Below are 24222 nucleotides of genomic sequence, written 5' to 3'. Positions count from 1 at the left end.
ATAATAATTTTGTTGATAACATGTTTGGTGAAATAGGTATTCCCTGTCATTTCAATAGATATACAATTCTAGAACCTGATGAATCTGTCACTTCAGACTTTCCAGATTTAACGAAAAATAAAGAAAAACGTTGTAATAATGCAAAATTAAAATGTCCACAAACAGGAAGTGAAGATTTACTTGGTAGTGATTGGATCAGAGTAAGATCAAAGAAAAGAACCGACAACAGAAAAAAAAGATGTAAAAATAGAGGAAATAAGAAAAGGAGAAAGCGCGTTATAAATGGTATAAGTATAGAACCAGGTGTAAAATATATAGGCAAAGGTGTAAAAGATTTCTATGAAAGACAAAATAATAACAAAATGGAATGGAATATGAATACAACTACTTACAGAGAATACAACAAAGAAAATGGTAAAACGAATATATTGGGAAATTCACAAACAATAATTGATGACAGTGGTAGGCCTATGTGTGATGATTTGAAAAATACAAAAGTAACGCACGGAATACAACAACAATCAGGTGGTGGTTCGAAACGTTTACGAAATAACAAGGGTCGTTTTGTCAAAACTAAGAAGATTGATAACAAAAAAGCACAAGGTAATGTTGACCTGAATTTAAAGAATGATTGCGATACTATGGAACGGTTTGGCAAAGATATAAAGAACATGGGTAACAATGACAATTCTGAAACGAAAACTGACAAGGATTTTAAAATAGAATGTACTGTAGAAAACGACAACACAGCGACTGACGATGCGAAAGCACAAAATAATAGCAAAATGAATGACAGAAGTAGAATAATTGATAGTAATGGTACAGATCATAAAAATCAAACATGTGCAAGTTGTGAATTTGAGGAAAATGAAGTATTGATAATTGATGACGGATGCAAAAAAGCAGTGACTGAAAAAATTAGGTCCCATACTAAACCTAAATGTGACCAACATACTATCGATGTGGATATTGAAGTTTTAACCAAAAATAATTTTTCGGAAGAATTGATAATCGATAATGTACCAAAACAAAAAAATACACGAAAAAGGCAGAAAACACAATCAATAAATGAATTACAAGTATATAATAGTAATGAAAATATAACTGTAGCACAGGGTAATTTTAATCAAGGAAATTATAGATTTGGCTTTGCAAGTGGTAAACAGTGTGTTGCAAATAGTCTTGTAGCTATTCTTTATTCTACAAAGAGGAATGGAAATGAATTTTACACCAAAGACCTTGACACAATATTGACTCTTGGAAACGAGTTGTACTGTTACATTCAGAAAGATTCCACTATGCACGAGGACCTTTTAATGATTTCTGAACTGCCGAAAGAATTGGATATCTTGGATAACACATTTGTAATATCTCCCAAAGAATCAGTTTTTGGCATAATAGATGGGAATCTCGAATTTATGGCTGAATACGGAGCCTTGTCATTAAACCAAGCTCTTGAAAAAGAATTACACCAACATGATGCATTTTTTATGAATTTCAACAGAAGCACATTTTCTATTATCAAACGTGTAAATGGATTTCTTATATTTGATCCACATGCAAGAAATCGATTTGGTTGTGTTAGTGAACATGGAAAGAGTATTTTACTTTACAGTCCATCTTGGCAAGGTGTGTACGATTATTGTATAAGATTAGCAAAGTCAATGAACTGTAATTTACATGAAACCGAGTTTGAACTGACTGGTGTAAATATTGAAAATAAGTCTATGATGTTATGTTCCGCTTCTGTGCTCGATGATAATTGTGAACAAAGCAACTTGGGAAACGTCGATGTTGATGAACCTAGTACGTCTTATCAGTATAAATGTAGTACAAGATTACCAGAAAAGAATATTGATTATAAAGTTAAAGGCAAAACACATAATAAAGAAGGTCATGTCTCATCAAGTAATGGATGGCAAAGTGATAGTGATATTGAAATTGTTAATGTTCAGTATGCAGAAAGACCTGACGAGAATTTTAAATTTATTCCTACCTCAGAAGCACAAAAGAAAAACATGTGTAATAAATTAGGCATTCATTGTGAACATACCGATATGAATTGTGGTATTAACAGAGCTAGTCAGATTGGACATCCTCTTCAAATTACAAATATTACAGGTGATGGTAATTGTTTTTATCGTGCAATTTCATACATTATTTCTGGGACTGAAGATAATCATTTACTTTTAAGAAGAGCAATTACTAATCATTTATTGGAAACTGATGACTTATTTATTAATACATTTAGTCACGAATATAGATCAGTTAAGGAATATGTGTTTAAAAAAAGAGTAATGGATAATGGAACGTGGGCATCCAATACTGAAATAAGTGCAATGGCAAACTTGCTTAATACAGATATTTATTCATTTAATGATCAACTTTTGACGTGGCAATTGTTTTCTGCTAAAAAGCCGGGAAGAATAGATGATGTTACAACTGACAATGGTATATATATTTTGTACACCATGAATGTGCATTTTAATGTAGTAGAATCTGTCAATGTGAGTCAAAATAATGTTCAGGAAACAACAGGACAAGTTGATATGAATGTGACATCCCACAATAAACTGTCAAATACAGAGGCGATTTTTTTGGTAAAGAATTCTACAACAAAGAAACGAAAGCAAACGGGAAATGAAACTTGTGACACATTTGAAGATATAGAACCAAAACACAAACACCGTAAAACTGGTGAAAGAACTTGTTCAGAAAGCAGAGTAAAACTATTTAGCGGAAAACGAAAACAATCTTATAGAATTAGAAAAGAAAGAGCAAAGAATCGACAGAGAATTAAACGGGAAAGAGAAGAAAACAATAATTCAAAAGAAACAAATGAAATCGGAAACAAATATCAAAGTGATTCTCTATACAGAGAGGAAAAGAAACGCAAAGTAAAAGAGGCACAAAAAATAAGATATGGTGATGATGATTATAAATTCCAAAAGAGGAAGGAAAACAGAGAAAGACAACACAAAATGTATAGATGTGAACCTGAATATAATGTTAAGGCACGAAATAAAGCTAGACATAACTACAACATTGATTTGGATTACCAGACAACCAAAAAAGCCAACAATTTGTTAAATTATAAATTTAATGAAAAGTTTAAGCAAAATTTGAAAGAAACAATGAAAAATAGATACAACAATGATACAATATTTAGAAATAAAACTAGACAAAATAATAAACAAAGAAATAAGGAGAGGTATCACAATGACCTACAATTTCGACACAATTTGAAGCAAAAATTAGCAGAGAAGTATTGTAATAATTCAAAATTTAGAGAAAACGTTACCCAAAAATTGGCAGAGAAGTATCGGAGTAATTTGAAATTTCAACAAAACTGTAAGCAGAAATTGGCAGAGAAGTATCGGAGTAATTTGAAATTTCGACAAAAGTGTAAGCAGAAATTGGCAGAGAAGTATCGGAGTAATTTGAAATTTAGACAAAACTGTAAAAAAAAAATTACTGAAAAGTATCAGAATAATTTGAAATTTAAACAAAAATGCAAAGACAAATTGGCAGAAAAGTATCGGAGTAATTTAAAATTTAGACACAACTGTAAGCTACAATTGGCAGAGAAATATCGAGGTAATTCAAAATTTCGTCAAAGATGTAAGCAAAAGTGTAAGCAAAGATTTACAGAAAAGTATCATGGTGATGAAAGGTTCCGAAAAAAAATCATGAAGAAAAACATGAAGAATCGGGAAAAAATCAAAGCAGAAAACACTAATTTTGAGTTTGTTTTAGAAAACTTCAGGGAAACAATTTCTCGTGGTCCTGAATATATTTGTTGTGTTTGCTTTAAAATGTTATTCAAAGATCAAGTTATGAAGTGCACCAAATCTAAGTACAAAAATCAGGCTTGTATAAATGAAAATTATTTGCATATTTGCAACAATGAATGTAATACACCTTGTCAATTTATCGAATCACCAAGATGTCGTTTATGGATTTGTTTCACATGCCACAGAAAATTGTTAAACGGTAAAGTCCCTGCAGAAGCCAATTCAAACAATTTACAATTACATGATATTCCTCCTGAGCTCAGGTGTTTAAATAATTTAGAGCAGCATTTGATTGGATTAAACATTCCTTTTATGAAACTAATGAATTTACCAAAAGGTGGACAGCATGGAATACATGGACCAGTTGTATGTGTACCATCAAATACTATTGAAACTGTGAAAATGCTGCCTAGACCAGAGGTTGATGATCAATTAATATCCGTAAAATTGAAACGAAAGTTGTCTTACAAAGGTTATTACAAATATAAATTTGTTAACACTGCCAATGTTATTCAAGCTCTTAGATATTTACAAGATCATAACAAGTGCTATTTTGATATAGCTATTAATGAAGAATGGCACAATTATTTATCTGAAGAAAACATCGAAAGTGAAACTACTAATGGAGAAGAAAATCAAACATGTATAGACAACAATGAAGAAGAAGTAGAAGAAGAAGTAGAAGACCGATTATGTGGTGTTACCTTTGATACAAGTCTGCAACCTGTTGATAGGCGACAAAATTTGGTTGATGAATATTTTAATGACATAATTTGTTGTGCACCATGTGAAAATAATAGTCCTATTGCATTGTTAAGTAATAAAAGCAATGAAGCAAAATCATTTCCAGTGTTATTTCCAACAGGCCAACCAACATTCCATGATACGAGAGATGTTAAAATAACACTCGGACGTTATTTTCATAATAGATTAATGCATATAGATAACAGGTTTGCACAAAATACAGAATTCATATTTTATGCTCAATCGTTATATGAACTTCAACAAATTTTATCAAGTATTTCCATTGCATTGCGAAAAGGGTCAAGTAAAAAGGATGATTTTAGTAAAGTTACTGTATCCGATTTAAAAAATGTTACCAAAATTGAGGAAATTTTAAAATCTGATAGGGGTTATAAATTTTTAAAACAAATTCGTGGAACTCCACCGTACTGGCAAGCTACACAGAAAGATATAATAGCAATGGTTAGACAGATTGGAAAACCAACATTCTTTCTTTCATTCTCAAGTGCTGATTTCCGTTGGAAAGAAATAATGACGACATTGCTAAGTCAGTCTGGAGACCAAAGAAACATTGAAGAATTAGAATGGGCAGATAAATGTAATTTGTTGAAATCAAATCCAGTGACTGTTGCCAGAATGTTTGATAAACGATTTCATACTTTTTTGAAAAATGTAATTTTGTCTGAAGCACAGCCTATTGGTAAAGTCATAGATTATTTTTACCGAATTGAATTTCAAATGAGAGGAAGTCCACATGTTCATATGTTAGTATGGGTTGAAAATGCTCCTATTTTTGGTACAGATAAAGATGACGAAGTTATTAATTTTGTCGATAAATATATTTCTTGTGCTGTGCCATGTGAAACTGTAGATCCTGAACTGAATGAAATTGTTAAAAGTGTGCAAATTCACAGTAAAAGACATTCTAAATCATGTAAAAAAAAGGGAACAAATTGCAGATTTAACTTTCCCAGACAACCTTCTGGAAATACATTTGTTATGAGACCTACAATTGTGGATAAAGACAATGATGATAATGATGACAATAAACAAGCAATGGAACTGTTAACCTCAGTAAAAGATGCTGTGACTAATGAAGAAACATATAAAAATGCAATAGACCTTTTCCAAAGTTTAGGTATTACACAGAGTGCATTTGAGAAAGCAAATAATTGTGTGGCTACTGAGGAAAAGATTGTTATAAAGAGAAACCCTCAAGATGTGTGGGTAAATCAATATAATCCTTCCTTATTGAGAGCATGGAATGCTAATATGGATATTCAATATATTACAAATGTATATGCATGTATAATTTACGTTATAGGATATATGTCAAAATCTGAACGTGAAATGGGTTTACTGTTAAATCATGCAGCATCAGAAGTAAAAGAAGGCAATGAAGATGCTAGGCAAAGTTTGCGAAAACTTGGTAATGTTTATATGAATAATCGAGAAGTGTCTGCACAAGAAAGTATTTATCGTGTTTGTAGTTTAAGATTAAAAGAATGTTCAAGGAAAGTTGAATTTATCCCAGTAGGACCTAATCCTGTCAGAATGAGTTTACCACTAAGTGTAATTAAAAACAAAGAAGATGATGATGTAAGTGCATGGTTGCCAAGTAAGATCGACAAATATAAAGCTCGACCTAATAGTTCTGAATTTAATAAAATGTGCCTTGCAAAATTTTGTTCAGAATATAGAATATTGAGTTCATCAGAAATGAAAGGAAACAAACAAAAAAAGAATGTATTTCAGTTAAAAAAACAGTTGGGATTCATCCAAAAAAGAACACGAACTAGTAATGCTATAGTAAGATACCCTCGATTTCCAATGGATACAGCACCTGAGAAATATTTTTTGAGTATACTTCAGTTATTTCTACCATTTCGAAAAGATGAACAGTTAAAACCTCCAAATTTTGAAACGTATGAACAATTTCATGAGAAAGGATGTGTGAAATTATGTGGCTGTCAATTACAAACGGTAAAGTCAATAGTTCATGGAAACATGGAACAATATGAAAAAAGTGCTGATGATGTTGAAGAAGCACAGGAATGTTTATCAAAATTTGGACCACAAGAAGATGCATGGAGTTTATTATGTCCAGAAAGCGAAAAAGAAAGGTTAGACAACCCAAAGCCAAATGTAGAGGTTGATGATGAAGAAGATGAATTTTTCATTCCAGATTTTGGAATTCAAAAAAATCATACATCTAAAGTAGAGTCTAATTCATCTAATATTCCAAGACCAGAATTGAACAAAATGATTCGATCTTTAAATGAAAAACAACAACATATATTTTATAAGACAAGACAATGGTGTTTAGACAAAGCTAATGGTAAAAAACCTGAAGCATTTTACACTTTCATAACTGGTGGCGCTGGTACAGGAAAAAGTCATTTGGTAAACTGTATTTATAATGAAGCGACACGTATTCTTGGAAAAATTATGGAAAATCCCGATGATTCGTCAATATTGAAATTAGCTCCTACAGGAATCGCAGCATATAATATTAAAGGCCAAACAATTCATAGCGCTTTGTCTATCCCGATTAATATTTCACTTCCGTATCAACCACTTGGAGAAGAAAAAATAAGTGCACTTCGTAATCAGTTGTGTCAGTTGCAAATTGTTATTATAGATGAAATATCAATGGTAAATCAAAGGTTACTTTGGTATATCCACGGAAGATTAAGGCAAATAAAACAAGTACGCAACGATAGTCCATTTGGTAACATTTCAGTAATTGCTGTTGGTGATTTTTATCAGTTACCCCCAGTGATGGGCAGTTCGTTATATAAAGACACATTGGAAAGCTCACTGTGGTTAGATAACTTTAAGCAAGTACAGTTAGACCAAATCATGAGACAAAAAGAAGATAAAGAATTTGCTTTATTGTTAAACAAATTGCGTACAAAAGAAAAACATGATTGTTTGTCTGATAACGATTTATTTGTTTTAAAATCACGTGAAACAGGGGAAGAATGTGAAGATGCTGTTCATATTTACCCACGTAATAAACAAGTTGATGAATGGAATAAAAAAATGTTGCACAAAACCTGTACAGACATTGTATGCATTGAAGCAGAAGATAGTGTAGTAAACGCCAAGAAACAGACTAAAATTTGTGAGAAACCTCGGAATTCACGTCAAACTAGTTTACTAAATTATTTGTGGATTGCACTTAATGCCAGAGTGATGTTGATTAAAAATGTAGATGTTAAAAAAGGCTTAACGAATGGATGTATGGGACATGTTTATGAAATAGTCAAACCCAATCGTAACGCCAAACCAGTATCTATTAAAGTAAAGTTTGATAATAATGAAATCGGTGTTCAGGCAATTGAAATGTTTAAAGAATCTATGGGGAATAAATACAGTCGAAAACAATTTCCTCTCAAATTAGCATATGCATGCACAGTTCATAAAGTCCAAGGATTGACAATGAATGAAGCAGTAGTTTGCCTTAAAAATACCTTTGCACCTGGACAAGCATACGTAGCCCTCAGTCGTGTTACTTCAGTATCTGGACTTACTATTGAACATCTTAATCATAATCTGATTTATTGTGATCCAAACATAAAGAAATGCTTAAATAATATGGAATCATATGTACAATTTAAAAAACAAGGTCATGATTCGGATTCTAAATTTTCAATAATGTTACATAACATTCAAGGGCTTAAACAACATTTTGCTGATCTTCAGTGCAATGATTTATTTATGAATTCTAGTATTATATGTCTAACTGAAACGTGGTTAAATAAGGATGATGATGTTTTTGATGTAAGTATTGAGCCGTATAAATTGTATCACCAAGCAAGGTATGATTCGTATTCCAATACAAATGATCTGAGTTCCAAAATAAAAAATCAGGCTCATGGCGGCGTTGCAGTGTATACCAAGAACACGTTTACAAGCAGATTAAACATACGTAATAATGATATAGAAGCAGTTTCATTCTTAATAACAAGTCCAATTTCAGTTTCCGTGTCAGTAATTTATCGACCCCCAAGCTATGATATTAATCAATTCTGTCAAAATTTGAGAAAATATTTGGAAGAGTTACAAAAAGTGAGTACAAAATGTATTGTAATGGGTGATTTTAATGAAAATCTTTTCAAACAATCTTCCAGAGTGAATAATTTAATGTCAGAGAATGAGTACCGACAACATGTTACATGTTCCACCACTGAAAACAATACATTGATTGATCATGTTTATAGCAAAGGTCTTGATTCAGTACAGGCTGAAGTAATTCCAATTTATTATAGCTATCATGAAGCCATTCAAATTAAATTTTAATTGCAGCAATGGTTTTTAAGTATTTGAATTATATTTCTGTAAATAGAAATTGAACTTGCATAGCATTATTATTTCAAATTGTTTATTACATTCTTACATTATGAAATGGAGAAAAACTGAAAAACCAAAATGAAATACTATTAGGCCTATCACTATATGTGCAAGCGTGGTCAAGAACGTCAAAATATATTAATATATAATATACAGGAAAATCATTCAGGAGAATACTATAAAAACTTTTTAAGAATTGAAAATAAACTGAATACAAATCAAGAAAAAAAAACAATTTGATAAAAACAAGCTGAAAATCATTTGACTCTCTATGCACGAGGGGCAGCGAATAAGCTGTAACTTCAACCCATGTCATTCTCCTGTATAGGAGAAATCTTAATCTTAATCTTGTTTTTTATATTCTTTTTTTCTTTATCTAACCAGATCCACATGAAATTACTAATACAGTAATTTACTCATTTTCAAGAATAATCAATTTATTATCTATGCAAGAGGGACAGCGAATAATCTGTAACTTCAACCCATGTCATTCTCCTGTATAGGAGAAACAATATCTGGTGAGTAAACACATTTTAATCTTGTTTTTAAGTGAGTTTTATTATTATAAATATTGTTCTGAATTTTAATATGTAATGTTGCAATCTGTGCACATAATAATCTTTCAATATCTACCGGTATTTAAGTAATGTTAAAAATAAAAAGTTACATTTTACAGAAGAAGAAAATACGCTTTGTTTTACACGATTACCAATACTTCATTAGGTCTATACATAATTTCAGTTGTATAATTGCTTTTTATATTATTTTTTCTATCTATCCAGGTCCACATTAAATTACTAATACAGTAATTTACTCATTTGCAAAAATAATCGATTTATTATCTATGCACAAGTGGCAGCGAATAATCTGTAACTTCAACCCATGTCATTCTCCTGTATAGGAGAAACAATATCCGGTGAGTAAACACATTTTAATCTTGTTATATTATTATATATATATTGTTCTGAATTTGAATATGCAATGTTGCAATCTGTGAACATAATACTCTTTCAATATCTACCGGTATTCAAGTAATGTTAAAAATAAAAAGTTACATTTAACAGAAGAATAAAATACGTTTTGTTTTATAAGATTACCAATACTAATACAGTAATTTAGATTCAACCTGTTAGTGGCGGTTTCATCGCTGTTGGCTGTCAAATGAATAAAAATAAAATAAATAAATAAAATAAATTTGCTCATTTGCAAAAATAATCAATTTATTTTGTTTTGGTTTTTAGGTGTTCAATAGAATGGTTTCAACTCTTCAATTATAATAGGATCTGGATTTTTAGGCAGTCAGTAATGCAGTCATTCGCTCTTTCATAGCTATTGTCTAAACGCGGCCAATGATTAAATTATTAATTATATTAATGATTGTTAAAAAAATAAGAATCTTCTATAAATAGATCAATAAATATAAGTTTAATGAATCCACAACTAACAAATGAACATGTATATAATGTACTAAGTAAAATTACTGATCACCAAATAAACTACTGTATAGTATAAACAGCCTACTATATGTTGACAATTTGGTACAATTTGCAATAACCAATGAAAGCTTTTATAAATACATACATTTTATACTTATTATTTGTTTGAAATAAAAGATTATTTTTAACAGTTATGGTGTGATGATATTAGTTTTATGAGAACTATTATATCTATTGGGGTAAGTTTCACTGTAACTGAGAACTGAGATTCCATTGGATCAAAACACAGAGCAGAGGAGACAATAAATTGCTATTATTATTCACACATAATTCTGTAACTGGTTGTACTGTAGTATATTATGGTAAATAGCAGAACTGAAATTACGGGAACAATATTCTTTGATGTCATCAAAAAGAAACATAAAGGCATGTCCATTACAAATTTATACAATCTTATGTTGCCCAGAATTAAAGATACGCTGCGAACAAAATTGGTGGAAAGAAAGAAGGATAATAATATAAAAAAAAAATAGATTTGAACTCGTCACTATGGACGAATTAGGTTAGTAACGTTAGAATATTGCGATTAACGATTATACCATTTTGACCTGAAGAAAATAAAATGTTAGTGTGCCCTCTATTTTTTGTCTAAGTATATACAGTATACACTATATACTGTATATATACTACATACAAGGCAGAATAGGTGAAAATAACAGAACCGGCTTTTTATTCAAATTTTTAACATGATGACGTCATCAAAATGAAATACGTAGAAAGCATTTTTGGAAGTGAATTATCTGAGCAACAACATATCAACGTGTTAAACAAATTTGGATACGTAGAATATGGATGCACGCTCTTTTAAAAGTCATGAACTATGACGCAATATATGAAAAAACGACTTTTAAACTGGCCATATGATGACGTCACAACAGCCGATGCGCAAAATGAGTACATGAATTCGTATCTACTATTCAACAGCTTCCAGAAAACGTTTTAATCATGAGTCTCACTTTTCATTCTGAGGAGCTATATAATATTTAATTTTAATGGAAATAAAAAATTTGATGAAAATAAGTGACCCAAGTTTATTACACTTTTAAACATGATGACGTCGTAACAATTTTAAAAATGGTAAACCATGCGAAAGATAATTTATTGACCTAGACAATATAATAAAATGGTGGGGAAATGGAATACGAATAAGTGGAGATGCGCTCTATTAAATATGATAACCTATGACGAAATAGACAAAAATCCTATATTTCATATTCGCGTGATCATACGATGACGTCACAATGTCCGGTTAGCCATATTCATGCATGATTTGATATCTGCAACTCATCTACTACCAGAATATGTAATTATAAAAAAGTTCACCACGAAGTTTAGAATCTATGACTGTTTAAAAAAAGGCATAATTTTGACAAATTTTTTAACTTTTTCATCAAAAATGCGCGCAAATTGTTTAATTCTACTTGCTCGTATGACGTGATTTTAAGTCGAAATTGATTGAAAATTGGTAAATTTACTATAAAAGGCTAAAAAAGCAAAAATCAAGCAAAAAAAATATGTTTTTGCGCTACGTGCGCACGTGCGCGTAAAAAAATTGCGCACTCGTGGGAATTTTTCAAATGCTTAAAATGACATGAAACGCGTAGAAAGTTGATTAAAAATTGATTTTTCGCATTTTAAAATTTTAAACGCGCGTGCACGCGTAACTTTTTGTAAAACATGCCATTTTTAATCCATAGAAAGTTTGCGCTTGATATGACTTAAATTTTCACCAAGTTTCAATACAAAATGACTTTTGATTTTTAATCTATGATCAATCATTGAAATTCATAAAATCGCGCGTAACTTACGCTGCGCGACTCTAAAGTTAAAAAACGAAACGTCCTGCACATCTACAGCTAGAGGTCAATCTTATGACAAAGTTACACAATCTTATATTGGCCAGAATTAGAGATACGCTGCGAACAAAATTCCGGGAAAGAAAGAAGAATAAGATAGAAAAAAAAAAAAAAGAAAAAAAAAGATCCTGACAATAACAAGGGGTTATCCGCCAAGTGCGGATAACCAATTATCTCATCCAAACAGATAATTATCAGTTAAATGCTATAATTTTTAACCTTTGAAGGACAAATTGTTGTGATGTGATTGGCACTTTATTGGTTAAAAAATTAAACGATAATTATGTTTTTGCTGCGGAAACACGGCCATACATACAAATATACATACACATTTTTATATAATCATTTTCTCTACAAACTCACTACTGAACCAAACACATAATTTATTTCCTCATAAAGTGTCTGTTACAAAGCTTTAAGTTGAACTAATGATGGGTAATTAGTGGTTCATTAACGGTCCGGCCCGGTCTTTGAGCCAAGTAAGTAATTTTTTGAAGAAAGATAAAGAATGTTTTACAAATTTTAAAAGAAACATAGACATAATTTAATTTTTTAAATGGTCACCTGATTCTCTATATGGTATGGTATAGCATAATTTGTACAGTATCATAAGCAAATTCTTTAATATAGTGCAAACATATAGTGTATGTATCACATGTATTATGTTACAATTAGGCTATGTACATGGCATTGATACAGGTGTCTTATGTGATACATATGACCCTGTATCACAAAAATGCCTATGATACTGTACAAATTATAGATACAGTACAGAGGATCGGAATTGTCTAATACATACTTGCAGTCAACATTTGTGCCTGGAGGGTTAGATTCATATGTCATTTCAAAGAGTACATCTTCAGACTTTTGTCGGGTTATGCTAGTAGCTTGATTCTGATAAGGCGATGGATTGGTTAACCGAGAAAACAACCCAAACTGAGTCCTTGATTGTGATACTACCTCATCCTAAAAGAAAATGTTTAATATTTATTATAAATATAATTTGATTTGATGATTATATAACAAATAATTCAAACTTTAAATTTGTCCGGTTTTAATTTTAAATTTGCAGTTCATCATCCTTATCCTTCTTGATTTCTTCTAGAGAAGACCCCAAATGATGGCTTATTACTAATGTTTTCATTTATGTACACATCTATATATTATACTGTATAATGCCATTGTTGAACAAATAAATGTTTTTTGAACTGAACTGAACCTTCCTTATTGTGTCTCCTTACTGCCTCACATGCTAAATATATGTTATTTGAGATGGAAAAGTACACTTGGGTAAGCCCCACTTATGTGTTCTTCAAGGTGCACACAAGCTCTAGGAGAGCCTTAGGCCCATTTACACTAGGACGATAACGATAGACAATAAATAGACAATAGACTATAGAATAACCTTCTATGCTTCCTTTGATGAAAATGATATTCTCACACGTCAAATCAAATGACGTCATGATTAGTAAGAGCAATAATATCGTGACAATAGAACGATTTTATTGTTTTTATTTATCATGACGTCATTTGATTGGAATTTAAAAAATATTATTTTTATCAAAGACAGCATAAATGATTATCCTATAGTTCTAGAACGAAAACCTTTCTAATTTATTTTGTTTTATGTAAAAAAAATGCATTTTTATATATTTATCGTCCATCGTTATGGCTATAGTTTGCAGTGCCTGTGCCCTAACCACTCGAAAACAGTAGTTGATTGATTACATGAGAAACATCTTTTCCCATCTGTACTCAAATCATATTTCTGTATTTTCTGTTTACAATTTAAATCTGTGGTGTAAAAGGGTAACGGATATTTAATACCTTTTTAAGCTGTGGTGAAACAATTACTGGAAATAAAGATCCTTTAGTCATTCGATCTCTTAAATACAGCGCCCCCAATTTAGCACCAAAAAATGTTGAGTTGGTTCTCAGACGAGATTCAATGTTCATAGTTACACCTGTAAACTCGAGTTCAGCTATAGTTGATGGCTGATCTGATGATTCTGTAGAGGTGCTGTTGCAAAGGATGAACGACCCACCCTTAAGGTTAAAGTTCAAAACAACAAAGACTTGATCTCGTCTCAGTAGAGTACTGTCAGCCATTGGGTCGCCAATAAAGTCCATTAGTTCTTGTTCATCTAAAAAAAATAAATATAAACAAATTAGATTGGATCCAAATTGGATGTAACTATCCAAGCTCTATGTTAATCACTGATTTCATAAAATTACAAATTGAAACGTAATAAAGATATAGAAAAACAGGTTTATTATAGAAATACAGTTTGTGGTTTAGCAATTAAATGTCAATGATACACAATTGCACTATAATAATAATAATTTATTAGGAAATGACACCTTTGCATCAGTGGCACACACAGAAGTGGTGCATCCAATTTAACATAATACATCAAAACAATACATTATATGACGGATACAGGTTCTTAAACTATTTGCAAAAATATAAAAGAAAAATCATTATCAACATGGTAATACAGGTACTGTATTAAATTGTCCTACAGTATCATAGGTTTGAATTGATAATTTAAAAAGGTATATAAAAAAAAGAGTTTACATTACAAACCATTGTGTTTCAACATCAGGTACTGATGACCTATAGTTGTTATCACAGGTGTATAATATTTACAAATCATATATAAAAGCAACAATAAAAAAGAAAAACAATCTATATATTGGGAGATTTAAGTTCTGACCGTTTCTCCCATGCAGCTCTTGTGTATTGTTTACAAAACTAATCAAAAAAGGTCTCAGATTCTTTACAAATCGCGATAGAATCTCCACCTAAAATATACTGTAATTTATCATCAGCACTTGCTGTTGTGTAACGATTTCATGTGTCATAATCATTACAGAGCACAAGATTATTTTGTAGAATGGATAATTCTTTCATTCTAATATTATCAAATGCTTTACAGTTTAATAAAAAAATGTTTAATGTCTTCAATTTCACCATTCCCACATAAAGTACAAAGACCGGACACATCATTGGACCATTTATAAGTCTAAAGGTAGAGTGTTAGATCTTAATTTAAATTTCAGACTTTTTATGACATAATAAGTAAGTAAGTAAGTATTTACACAAAATGATAATAGAAAGTACCCACCAAAAGCAGGGGGAGAAGAAGACAATGTATTTGCTGATTCCTCAGTGTACAACGGTCCATCAACTGATGAATCTGTACCTTCATCATGTGTAGCAGCTGTTTCAACAGTTGACGATCCTCCCCATCCCCAAAGCCAGCTCCCATAGCCTTGCTGTGACGGTGCTTCTGTCGGTTTTTTAAACAGTTCCTTTAAAAAAATGTATCAAAATCAAATTTTTCTGAGACTTGAATCAATGTCAAAGGCTATAGGAGGCTATGACATTGAAAAAGGCAATAATTTTTCATGTGGAGTTTTTGATTTTGATATATATTTATACTGGGTAACCTCTTCAGTAAAAGACTGGTCTCCCAGAGGGCCCAGTGATGATCAGTGGCTCTGGTTGGTTTTCAAACACGGATTAGTCACAACCTTGGTTGGCAGAAAATAATCAAATTCTTGACAAAAAGTTGAACATGCATTAGAACCATTATCGGTTTTCCTAATAATTAACGGCACATGACGCATCATTAACCAATCAAATGGCAAGGATACACTCAGGTGTGTTATAAAAACAATTATTGAACTATACATAGCATACCTCTCCATCATCTATTCTTTTCTCTAATTGGCCAAATACCAATTCTCTCAGTAAACGAATTTCATCAAATGTTAAATCTTCCTCGAGTTTCTCCAACTCTTCCTTAATAAAAAAACGATACACAAAATTAGTTTGCTGCCCATTAATATTGTCGTGAGGTGGTTTCCCGATTAATCGTACGATCAAAACGGTACCTTAGTATATTATATATAGTATACATTGTAAATACAAAGTACATTATAAACCATTTTTGACAATCTCATCAGTACATTTAAAAAAATAAATTTTAGAGCAAAACAATTAGTTGTTGGTTTAAGCAACAAAATCATTTCTAGATCATTATATAATTATATTTATAAAAAGTTTGATATAACGTATGTTCATAATGTAATCAATCAGAGGGTCAGAGGATAGTGGGAATTTTGTTTGCTTAGGCTAGGGGTAGTAGGCTATCAATTTGACCAGAATTGTGGTTGGAAAATGTTTTACCATACTTTACTTTACTTTAATATTATCAGTATTTTAATAATCCTTAGGAAGGGACTTGGAGTTTGTGGTGGGGATGTAGGCCTATCACCATGACCGAAACTGTACTTAAAATGTTTTAAACTGCATTTGAAAACTGCTACTGAGGGATTATGGGTTGGGAGTGATGGCTAACATAATTTGTACTGGAACCGTCTTTAACACATCACCCAGTATCTGGGGTGTGTTGGGAGGGTGTGTTGGGAGGGAGGAGGGGGAGCGGAAATACTGGCGTAATGAAATATGTGATTGGAATTGTACTAGGAAAAGTTAATAAATTTGAACTGTCCAGGGGATGAGTTAAGGTTAGTTAATTGTGGCTGGGATGGTGAGATTAGAAAGAAGGCCGTGGGCTGCAGTATCAAAATTAGATATTTTAATTATCAGCCAATATGACACCTATTCATTTACACAGTTTTCATAGGCCTGTCATAGCTATGTATACCCCACTCATTTTGAAGCTAACGTTGAATTGAATTTGTCCTGGGAAGAATTTTTTTATTAAAAAGAGTGTGGGGTGTTATTGAAGAGGGATGGAGGTTGGTGAGTATAAGGATATACTGGCGTTAGGTGTTATGTACTGAGAATGCTTCTCAAAACTACTTTTGAAACCCGCCCTGGGGTGGGTTTAATTGCTAGTAAGAAATAAAACATTATGTTGCTATAGTAGGTAGGTAGGTAATGTTTTAGTTCAAAAGATTCCAGAACAGAACAAGATCTTACAAAGGGTCTTTCACACCTGCCGGCAAATCAAATCGAACATCAATGTTTTATTTCACTCGCATATTGATTGCCGCATAGCCACGTAGAGCGTAGTGAAAACTAAACATTTATTTTTGATTTTCTTTCCTGGTGCCGAACCGGAACCGTGCTGGAACAGGTTTGAAAGACCTTTATCTGGCTCTTAAATCAGTTACCTTGTCCTTGTTATTTTCTACATCAGCTGTCAGTATCTTTGAGTAAATACTTATATATTGCTTGTTGTTTTGCAATCTCTTCTGAATGAATGTTAAAGTTCCTTTTTCATTGCGTTCTCTTATATTTTCCATTATACCGGTAATTGCAAACTGCCACCATTGTCTTGCACTGAAATTTAACATAATTTGTATCAATCAATATCAAACAGAATAAAAACAATGCTGGGAATTAATTATGAACATTGATATAATCAGGCTAAACTAGCATATGAACAGGTATATGCCTGTGCCAAATTACAGAGTTTTCTACTCATAATTCAGTCAAAACATCAAAATTTCACTGAAAAAATGTCTTACATTTGGCACTGAAAAAGTTCTCAATGCGCAAATCATAAAATTGATGTCATATGGTAACAGTTTACTAAGTGGACGAGCAAATCACCACGCCCCTATTGTTTGTATATTTAGGCAACATGCTTTCATGATTATTTGCTTTCCAGCTATGCTGCCCTCAATATAGTTATAAATGTGTAATGCAGTGATATTTATAAAGTGCAATTCAAGCAAATGAAATGTCTGCACTCAGATATAGAGAGTTTGCTGCATCTGTGGTAGACATAGTCTCAGATGATGATAGTGGGACAGACTGAAATAGGAAAGAGATTATAGGCTTCTTTAAAAATCTGCTATTACAAAATAAATGGTAATGGCCACAAAATACATAACAGCAAATAAAAATAATACTCACTTGTTTATTATTGGAACCTCTGGTCTGTATTTCCTAAACTTGAGTGACTGCGAGTGCCTTTCGAATTCCTTTAAAAGACCAACTAATGACCGATACTGACTTTGTGACAATGAGAGTGGTATCTTATCGAGTTCTAAGTCAACGATGAAGCGAGGTTTTAAACGAGAACGTAGCGGAAATGGAGAACAATTCCTTCTCAGTTTAGCTTTGGCGGTAACTGGTTCCAATAGATACTCATGTTTCTACAACATAGGAGAAATACAATAATATTAACAAACCGACTCAATCAACATGTAATATTTGTATTATGCAAAAAGAAAAATAATTTAGTTGTGGCACAAAAAGTACAAGTGTTTTTCTTCAATTCCAGAATCTGTATGATACTTCTAGTGTCATCCATGGAAGCTCAGTACTTTTTCAATTAAGATGTCCCAATGCTTTCTTTTTGATGTTGCAAGAACTAAGCTTTCCACAGCTACTCTAAAAAATATTGCATATTTGCGGATGAATGAAACTAAATCACAAAAATATAAGAACTATTAATGCATATAAAAAATAAGTAATAAGGCACTTACATTATTTTGTTTTCCAGTTTTATCTGTAGAAATATGTAGTGATGCCTAGAACGAGTGATTAAATAAATATATTTATTAGTTTTACTTCTTATTTATTTATAGTGCATTCAAGCCCTTTTAAAACAGGATTAAACCAAGGCAATCTACAAACAGAATGCTGAGCTCCGAAGATCAAAAGGTTTATCTGTGGCTGCGATACAATCAATTCCACACCCCCTAACAGACACCGTGCACCGTGAAGAATATTTACATAGTACACACTGTGGGTATTTGTCGCAGCCAGACATAAGACCAAAGGACTGTTATGAGTTCCTGTTAAATTCCCTTGATTAAACATACCACACATGCGGTAGCGTTTGCAACGATGTACAGTACTGTGAATAGGATGAAGATAATCCCATACCTATCTTTAATGTGTCGGTCAACTCACTGGATATCTCAGACCCACAATGTTTTTTATAATGCAATGGAAAATACAGGATTTTTTTTTATTGCCTTTCCTTTGCATTTATAGTTGGTTTTGTGATTAATTTTGGGTTAGTAGGTGGTTTTGGATCATTTTCAATTTATTTTAATATATTATTTGCCTAAAGGTTATCTAATTGTTTGGTTTGTAGACTTAATTAATCCGCAAATGTGACCTACTGCCAAGTCTTCCCAGCTTTGATCTCCAAGCAGCTGGGCATCCATATCCCAATACATAGCAAAGTCTTTGAGTTCAATCAGCTTGAAGCGCATTTTGCTGTCACTTTCACTAGCACTGTTGGTTTCCTAGATAAGGAGAAATAAGAATAAATATTACTAATCTCCAGTTATTGGTACAGTACACATTTTTCATTTTCACATACTATAAAGCACTGTTTTTTAACTCATTAACTTCGCAGTTTCAAAACTCTACAGTAATATAAGCCTACAACTGTCAATATCTTCTCCATACACTAAAAACAAATATATTGAGCCAGACTTGAACCTGGGACACTGCACACAGTATTAATGCTCCAGGCTAACTAATTGCTGATGGGATACAAAGCTGCCTTGATGATTATGCACACATGATCTCTTGAATCATGAATAATTCATGAGGCAAATACAACTGTGTATTTAACATTCACTGGCATTTGATCACTTTCATAGTGCGCAAGCAAGTCCTGTCAGTTTCGTAGAAAACAGCACTGATTTACTGAGATGGTACGATTCAGGAAATGCCTGTTTACATGCTAGTAACAAACACAGCAAATTTTACACATATCCACTTAAAGTAGTCTTTTAAGCCTCCTTGTTCCGTAATAAACAAGATGTTGATTGTAGAACACACAACGATGAAGAAGAACGACGTTACTATCATAATATGTGACAGTGTTACTCCCCACATGTTAATACCCCTTTAATTTAAATGTATAAGTATATTGATAGTTTATAATTTACCCAGTTTTCATTAGTACTCTGAGCAGACAAGCTGTTTATAGTGATACCAAACGCAAATGTTTCATTTGGTATTGTTGTTGAATCCTCATAACGAATGTGCACATCTTTCACTACAAGCTAAAAGATAGATTATAAATACAAAATAAACCAATCATATGTACATAATCAATTTGATCCTATCATTTTGAGTTTCAAGTTATAGGAGGTTTTGAGAAATTGAAGTAGTTATTATTAATGTGTTATTGCTATCCAATTTATGAGGGTGTTAAATAGCTTCAGACAGTAGACAAAGTACGAATGTAAAATCGACCAAATAATGAACAGAGCCACGTATACTTGGCTTATACGCATGTCAAAAAAATTAAAAATCTTTTGTAGAAATTGCTGTCTCCTTTGTCCCAAAACGAAAGTTTGCTACTCTCTTGATACAAGAACAAGGATAATACCAATTTCATGCACTAAATGTCAATAGAATTTAAATATACCTGCAGGTTCTCCATAATGTTGTAGAGAAGTGATGTTGAATAAGTGTACCACGATGACGAGCCAGATTTTGGCAGGTTTAGTTCCATTTTGGCCTAAAAAAGTAAGAACAAAAAATGTAACATATCAATACTGTATAATTAATAATATTATTTCAATTTTATATCAGACAAACTGTCCATAGGATACACATAATACAAAAAAATTGAATTCTGTAACAACCATCAACAAAAGATGAAGAAGAGAGGACCAAGAATTATTGATTTACTATAGTACACTGTAGTGTTTTAAATGCTATGATTAAAATCCTAAGATTTTGTGATGTAAAAACTCCTACAATAGAACAAAAAGTGAATTATTATTGGGAGAAAAGGGAATAGGGAAAGAACCAGGGTCGTAGAAGGTCCATTTATAGCGTACTGACAATTTTGGTTTTCAGGCTAAATATAGCAGGATTAATTAAATATTAAAATGTTGTTTTGTCTCGTATGTGGATCTTATCAAGGCCCGGAACCACAGTGGAAAAGTGGTGATATTATGGTGTGCTGTACAAATATCTTCTATATGTACTCCTCTGTGAAATCAAAACACTGTTCCTATACTGGAATTTATAATAATGAATTATCATCAGCAATGTTTCATTTTGATGTACAATAATATGTTTCACTGTTACCTTCCATTGGCTCTCCAATGCTTGTAATTGCTTATCTTTGTGATCCTTCTGCCATGATTTCTCTTTCTCTGCATTATAAGCTGACCGAGCTGCTGGACCAGCTACTAAGTATAGATTATCAATTGAAATGACCCATGGTTCACTCTTAAGATGTCTCACTGGAATCTGTAACTTGATACGCCCAATGTAACCTATTACGTAAAAACAATTGTTAAAGATGCATTGTCCCTTGAAACACAAAAAATGAAAAATATTCTATATTTAAATTGGCCATATCAAAGTAATATTAAAGTTATTCACATTAAGTTGAAAATTTGAGCCAACAACAAGTTTACGTAATTAACATGTAAATTAATTTGATTACATTTCGTCTGGAAAATCGTAACAAGCGAAAGTAAACAAAGATTTCAAACCATGAGTATGCATTATGCATGATGCTAATTAGGATTGTTTACAACTCGTCACGGTTCAGAAGGTGTTTTCACACAGATCGCGAGGAAGTTTTATGATTATGCATACAGAGTAGCCAAACAAGCGCGTTGCGTTATGAGATATGTTTTGATCGAAAACTTTGACTGGAAGTCAAAGTTATTTTTTGAACAAAAAAACATCTGCATTTCAGTTAAATTTTTTTTTTTACTAATTTTTGGTGAAAGTTAATAATTATTATGATAATTCAAAATAACCCACTTTTTTTCGAAATATTTTATTTTTTTGGAATTCGTCAAAGAGACAATAAATCCATATTTTTTTTTTCAAAAAAAAATTTAAAAGATTTTTAATTTAAAATTACTAATTACACAACAATACACTTTGAAATAATGAAATGTTTTTGTTGCTTTGTAGTTCTTCATTTCTTTGTTTTACATGATAGTGATACCCAATAATGGTCTTAATTAATATTACTTAATTATTTTTATTTTATTTTATTTAATCGAAATCAACAGCGATAATTACCGCCACAAACAAAGCCAGGACTGTTTAAAGCACCTTGATTGGTCCTAACATTGATCAAGGGCTTCTCTCGTCCAGTGCCCACCTTGACCCAGAGGTCTGAGGCAGATACTAGATGCAGGGGCTGCCATAAGAGTCAGCAGTGCTGACTTCAAATGCCTAACGGGACCCCAGCTCCGTATACAGCACCCGTTATTCCCAGATGGTCTCCCATCCAAGCTCTAACCAGGCCCAACGTCGCTTAACTTCGGTGATCTGACGAGAACCGGTGTTTCAACGTGGTAAAGCCGTATGTTAAAATTTATAAATATCATTGAATTTATAATCGTATGTATTGTTATTTTGCTATTACTGAAATTAATAAATGTTCTTAAAATGAAAAGCTCATTTTGGTTCCAATACACGACCAGACAATCTACTGTACAAACTTTGGCTTGTAACGGTATTGTCAATTTCTATTTGTGTGCTAAATTACTAAGTACTAAAGTGTATTCTTTTGTTCTATAACACAAAAGGGTTTATAATATTAATAAATGCAAAAAGTTGGATGAGTATCTTGTTTTGAGACATTGTTCATTTTAAACCATGTTTGTTATTAATTACAATCAACCTGTATTTAAATATCATTGAATAAATAGAATACATTACCAGCTTTGACTTCTAAGGGTAGATCAAGTTCCTTCAATGCATCCTTTCTTAGTGGAAGATTTTCAAGTTCGACAGCACCTGATGATGAAATGAATGAATTTATTAATTCTAAATTTACTGGCATTTTATTCACATACTCTTGGATGAGTATGGAAAACAAAGACATTTTCTTTGTATTAAATGTTTTTTTTTGTTTAAAGATGTATTGTCCCTTGAAACACAAAAAAATGAAGGTCAAAATATTGTAAATTTAAAGTTGCCATATCAAAGTAATATTAAAGTCATTCACTTTAAGTCGAAAATTTAAGCCAAAACAACAAGTTTACGTAATTAACAGGTAAATTAGTTTGATTACATTTCATCTGGAAAATCGTCACGAGCGAAAGTAAACAAAGATTTCAAACCATGAGTACGCATTATGCATATGCTAAATTAGGATTGTTTACAACTCGTCACGGTTAAGAAGGTATTTTCACACAGATCATGAGGAAGTTTTATGATTATGAACTACAGAGTAGCCAAACAAGCGCGTTTCATTATGGGATATGTTTTGATTGAAAACTTTGACTGGAAGTCAAAGTTATTTTTTTAACAAAAAACGTCTGTATTTCAGTTAAATTTTTTTTTTTTCGAAAAATTGTTGGTGATAGTTAAAAACTATTATGATACTTCAAAATGATGACCCACCTTTTTTCGAAATCTTTAATTTTTTTGGAATTAGTCAAAGGGACAATACAATTTTATTTTTCTCCAACAGAAAAACATAAGATTACGGTATATGTAATACATTGAACAAAAAAAATGAAAAGAAGAGAATTGCTGATGCAATGATGACTGTTGATGATGCTACTGATATTGATAATGATGATGGTGTCGAAGATGATAAGGAAGATTATGGAGATGATGATATAGATTACAATGATATTGTTATTGGTTATTGACCTTCTTGATGATGTTGGGATTAGTAATGTTTTATTGTCAATGCTGGTAATAATGTGAATGACCTTACCACTTAAAAAGCCAATGGAGAGTTGATGTTGGTTAAGGTTTTCAACATATTCTCCAAGATAGGTATTGAGTACCCACGCTGCTAAACCTTCCAACATCTTTAGTGTCGGAAGTTATACCTGTCATATGAAAAAGATTGTTTAAAGATTGACTTAACTCAGGTACAGGTTCTTGGATAAAAAACAAACCATTACAAAAAAAAATTACAACAATTTTATACATTTGACTAAGAGTTAGTGCCTTAAGAAAATATTGTATGTGTTTTTGTTTTTTTTTTTCTACCAATTCCTAATACTGTACTTAATACAATGTTT

General features: G+C 31.8%; 1 protein-coding gene and 1 pseudogene across 1 annotated transcript in view; both read right to left on the bottom strand.

Moving 5' to 3' along the window:
* LOC140044221 (intermembrane lipid transfer protein VPS13D-like) overlaps positions 1–24021 on the bottom strand; it is a 113825-nt gene extending 89804 nt beyond the window's left edge. The window contains exons 1-13 of the mRNA XM_072088699.1: positions 23910–24021; positions 22901–22978; positions 21299–21489; positions 20628–20720; positions 20143–20259; positions 19363–19488; positions 18718–18762; positions 18143–18384; positions 17395–17563; positions 15953–16054; positions 15375–15561; positions 14074–14390; positions 13046–13212 (exon numbers count right to left, since the gene is read on the bottom strand). Coding sequence (XP_071944800.1) covers positions 13046–13212; positions 14074–14390; positions 15375–15561; positions 15953–16054; positions 17395–17563; positions 18143–18384; positions 18718–18762; positions 19363–19488; positions 20143–20259; positions 20628–20720; positions 21299–21489; positions 22901–22978; positions 23910–24006 — 1931 coding nt within the window. The 5' untranslated portion in view covers positions 24007–24021. The remainder of the gene's footprint in view (positions 1–13045; positions 13213–14073; positions 14391–15374; positions 15562–15952; positions 16055–17394; positions 17564–18142; positions 18385–18717; positions 18763–19362; positions 19489–20142; positions 20260–20627; positions 20721–21298; positions 21490–22900; positions 22979–23909) is intronic.
* On the bottom strand, positions 22430–22547 carry LOC140045734 (5S ribosomal RNA; annotated as a pseudogene).
* Positions 24022–24222: the final 201 nt, after the last annotated feature.

The sequence above is a fragment of the Antedon mediterranea genome, chromosome 3, assembly GCF_964355755.1.
Source record: "Antedon mediterranea chromosome 3, ecAntMedi1.1, whole genome shotgun sequence".
NCBI classification, from domain to species: Eukaryota; Metazoa; Echinodermata; class Crinoidea; order Comatulida; family Antedonidae; genus Antedon; species Antedon mediterranea.
Note: the sequence above shows the minus strand (reverse complement) of the source record. Positions and strands in the feature narration are given on the sequence as shown.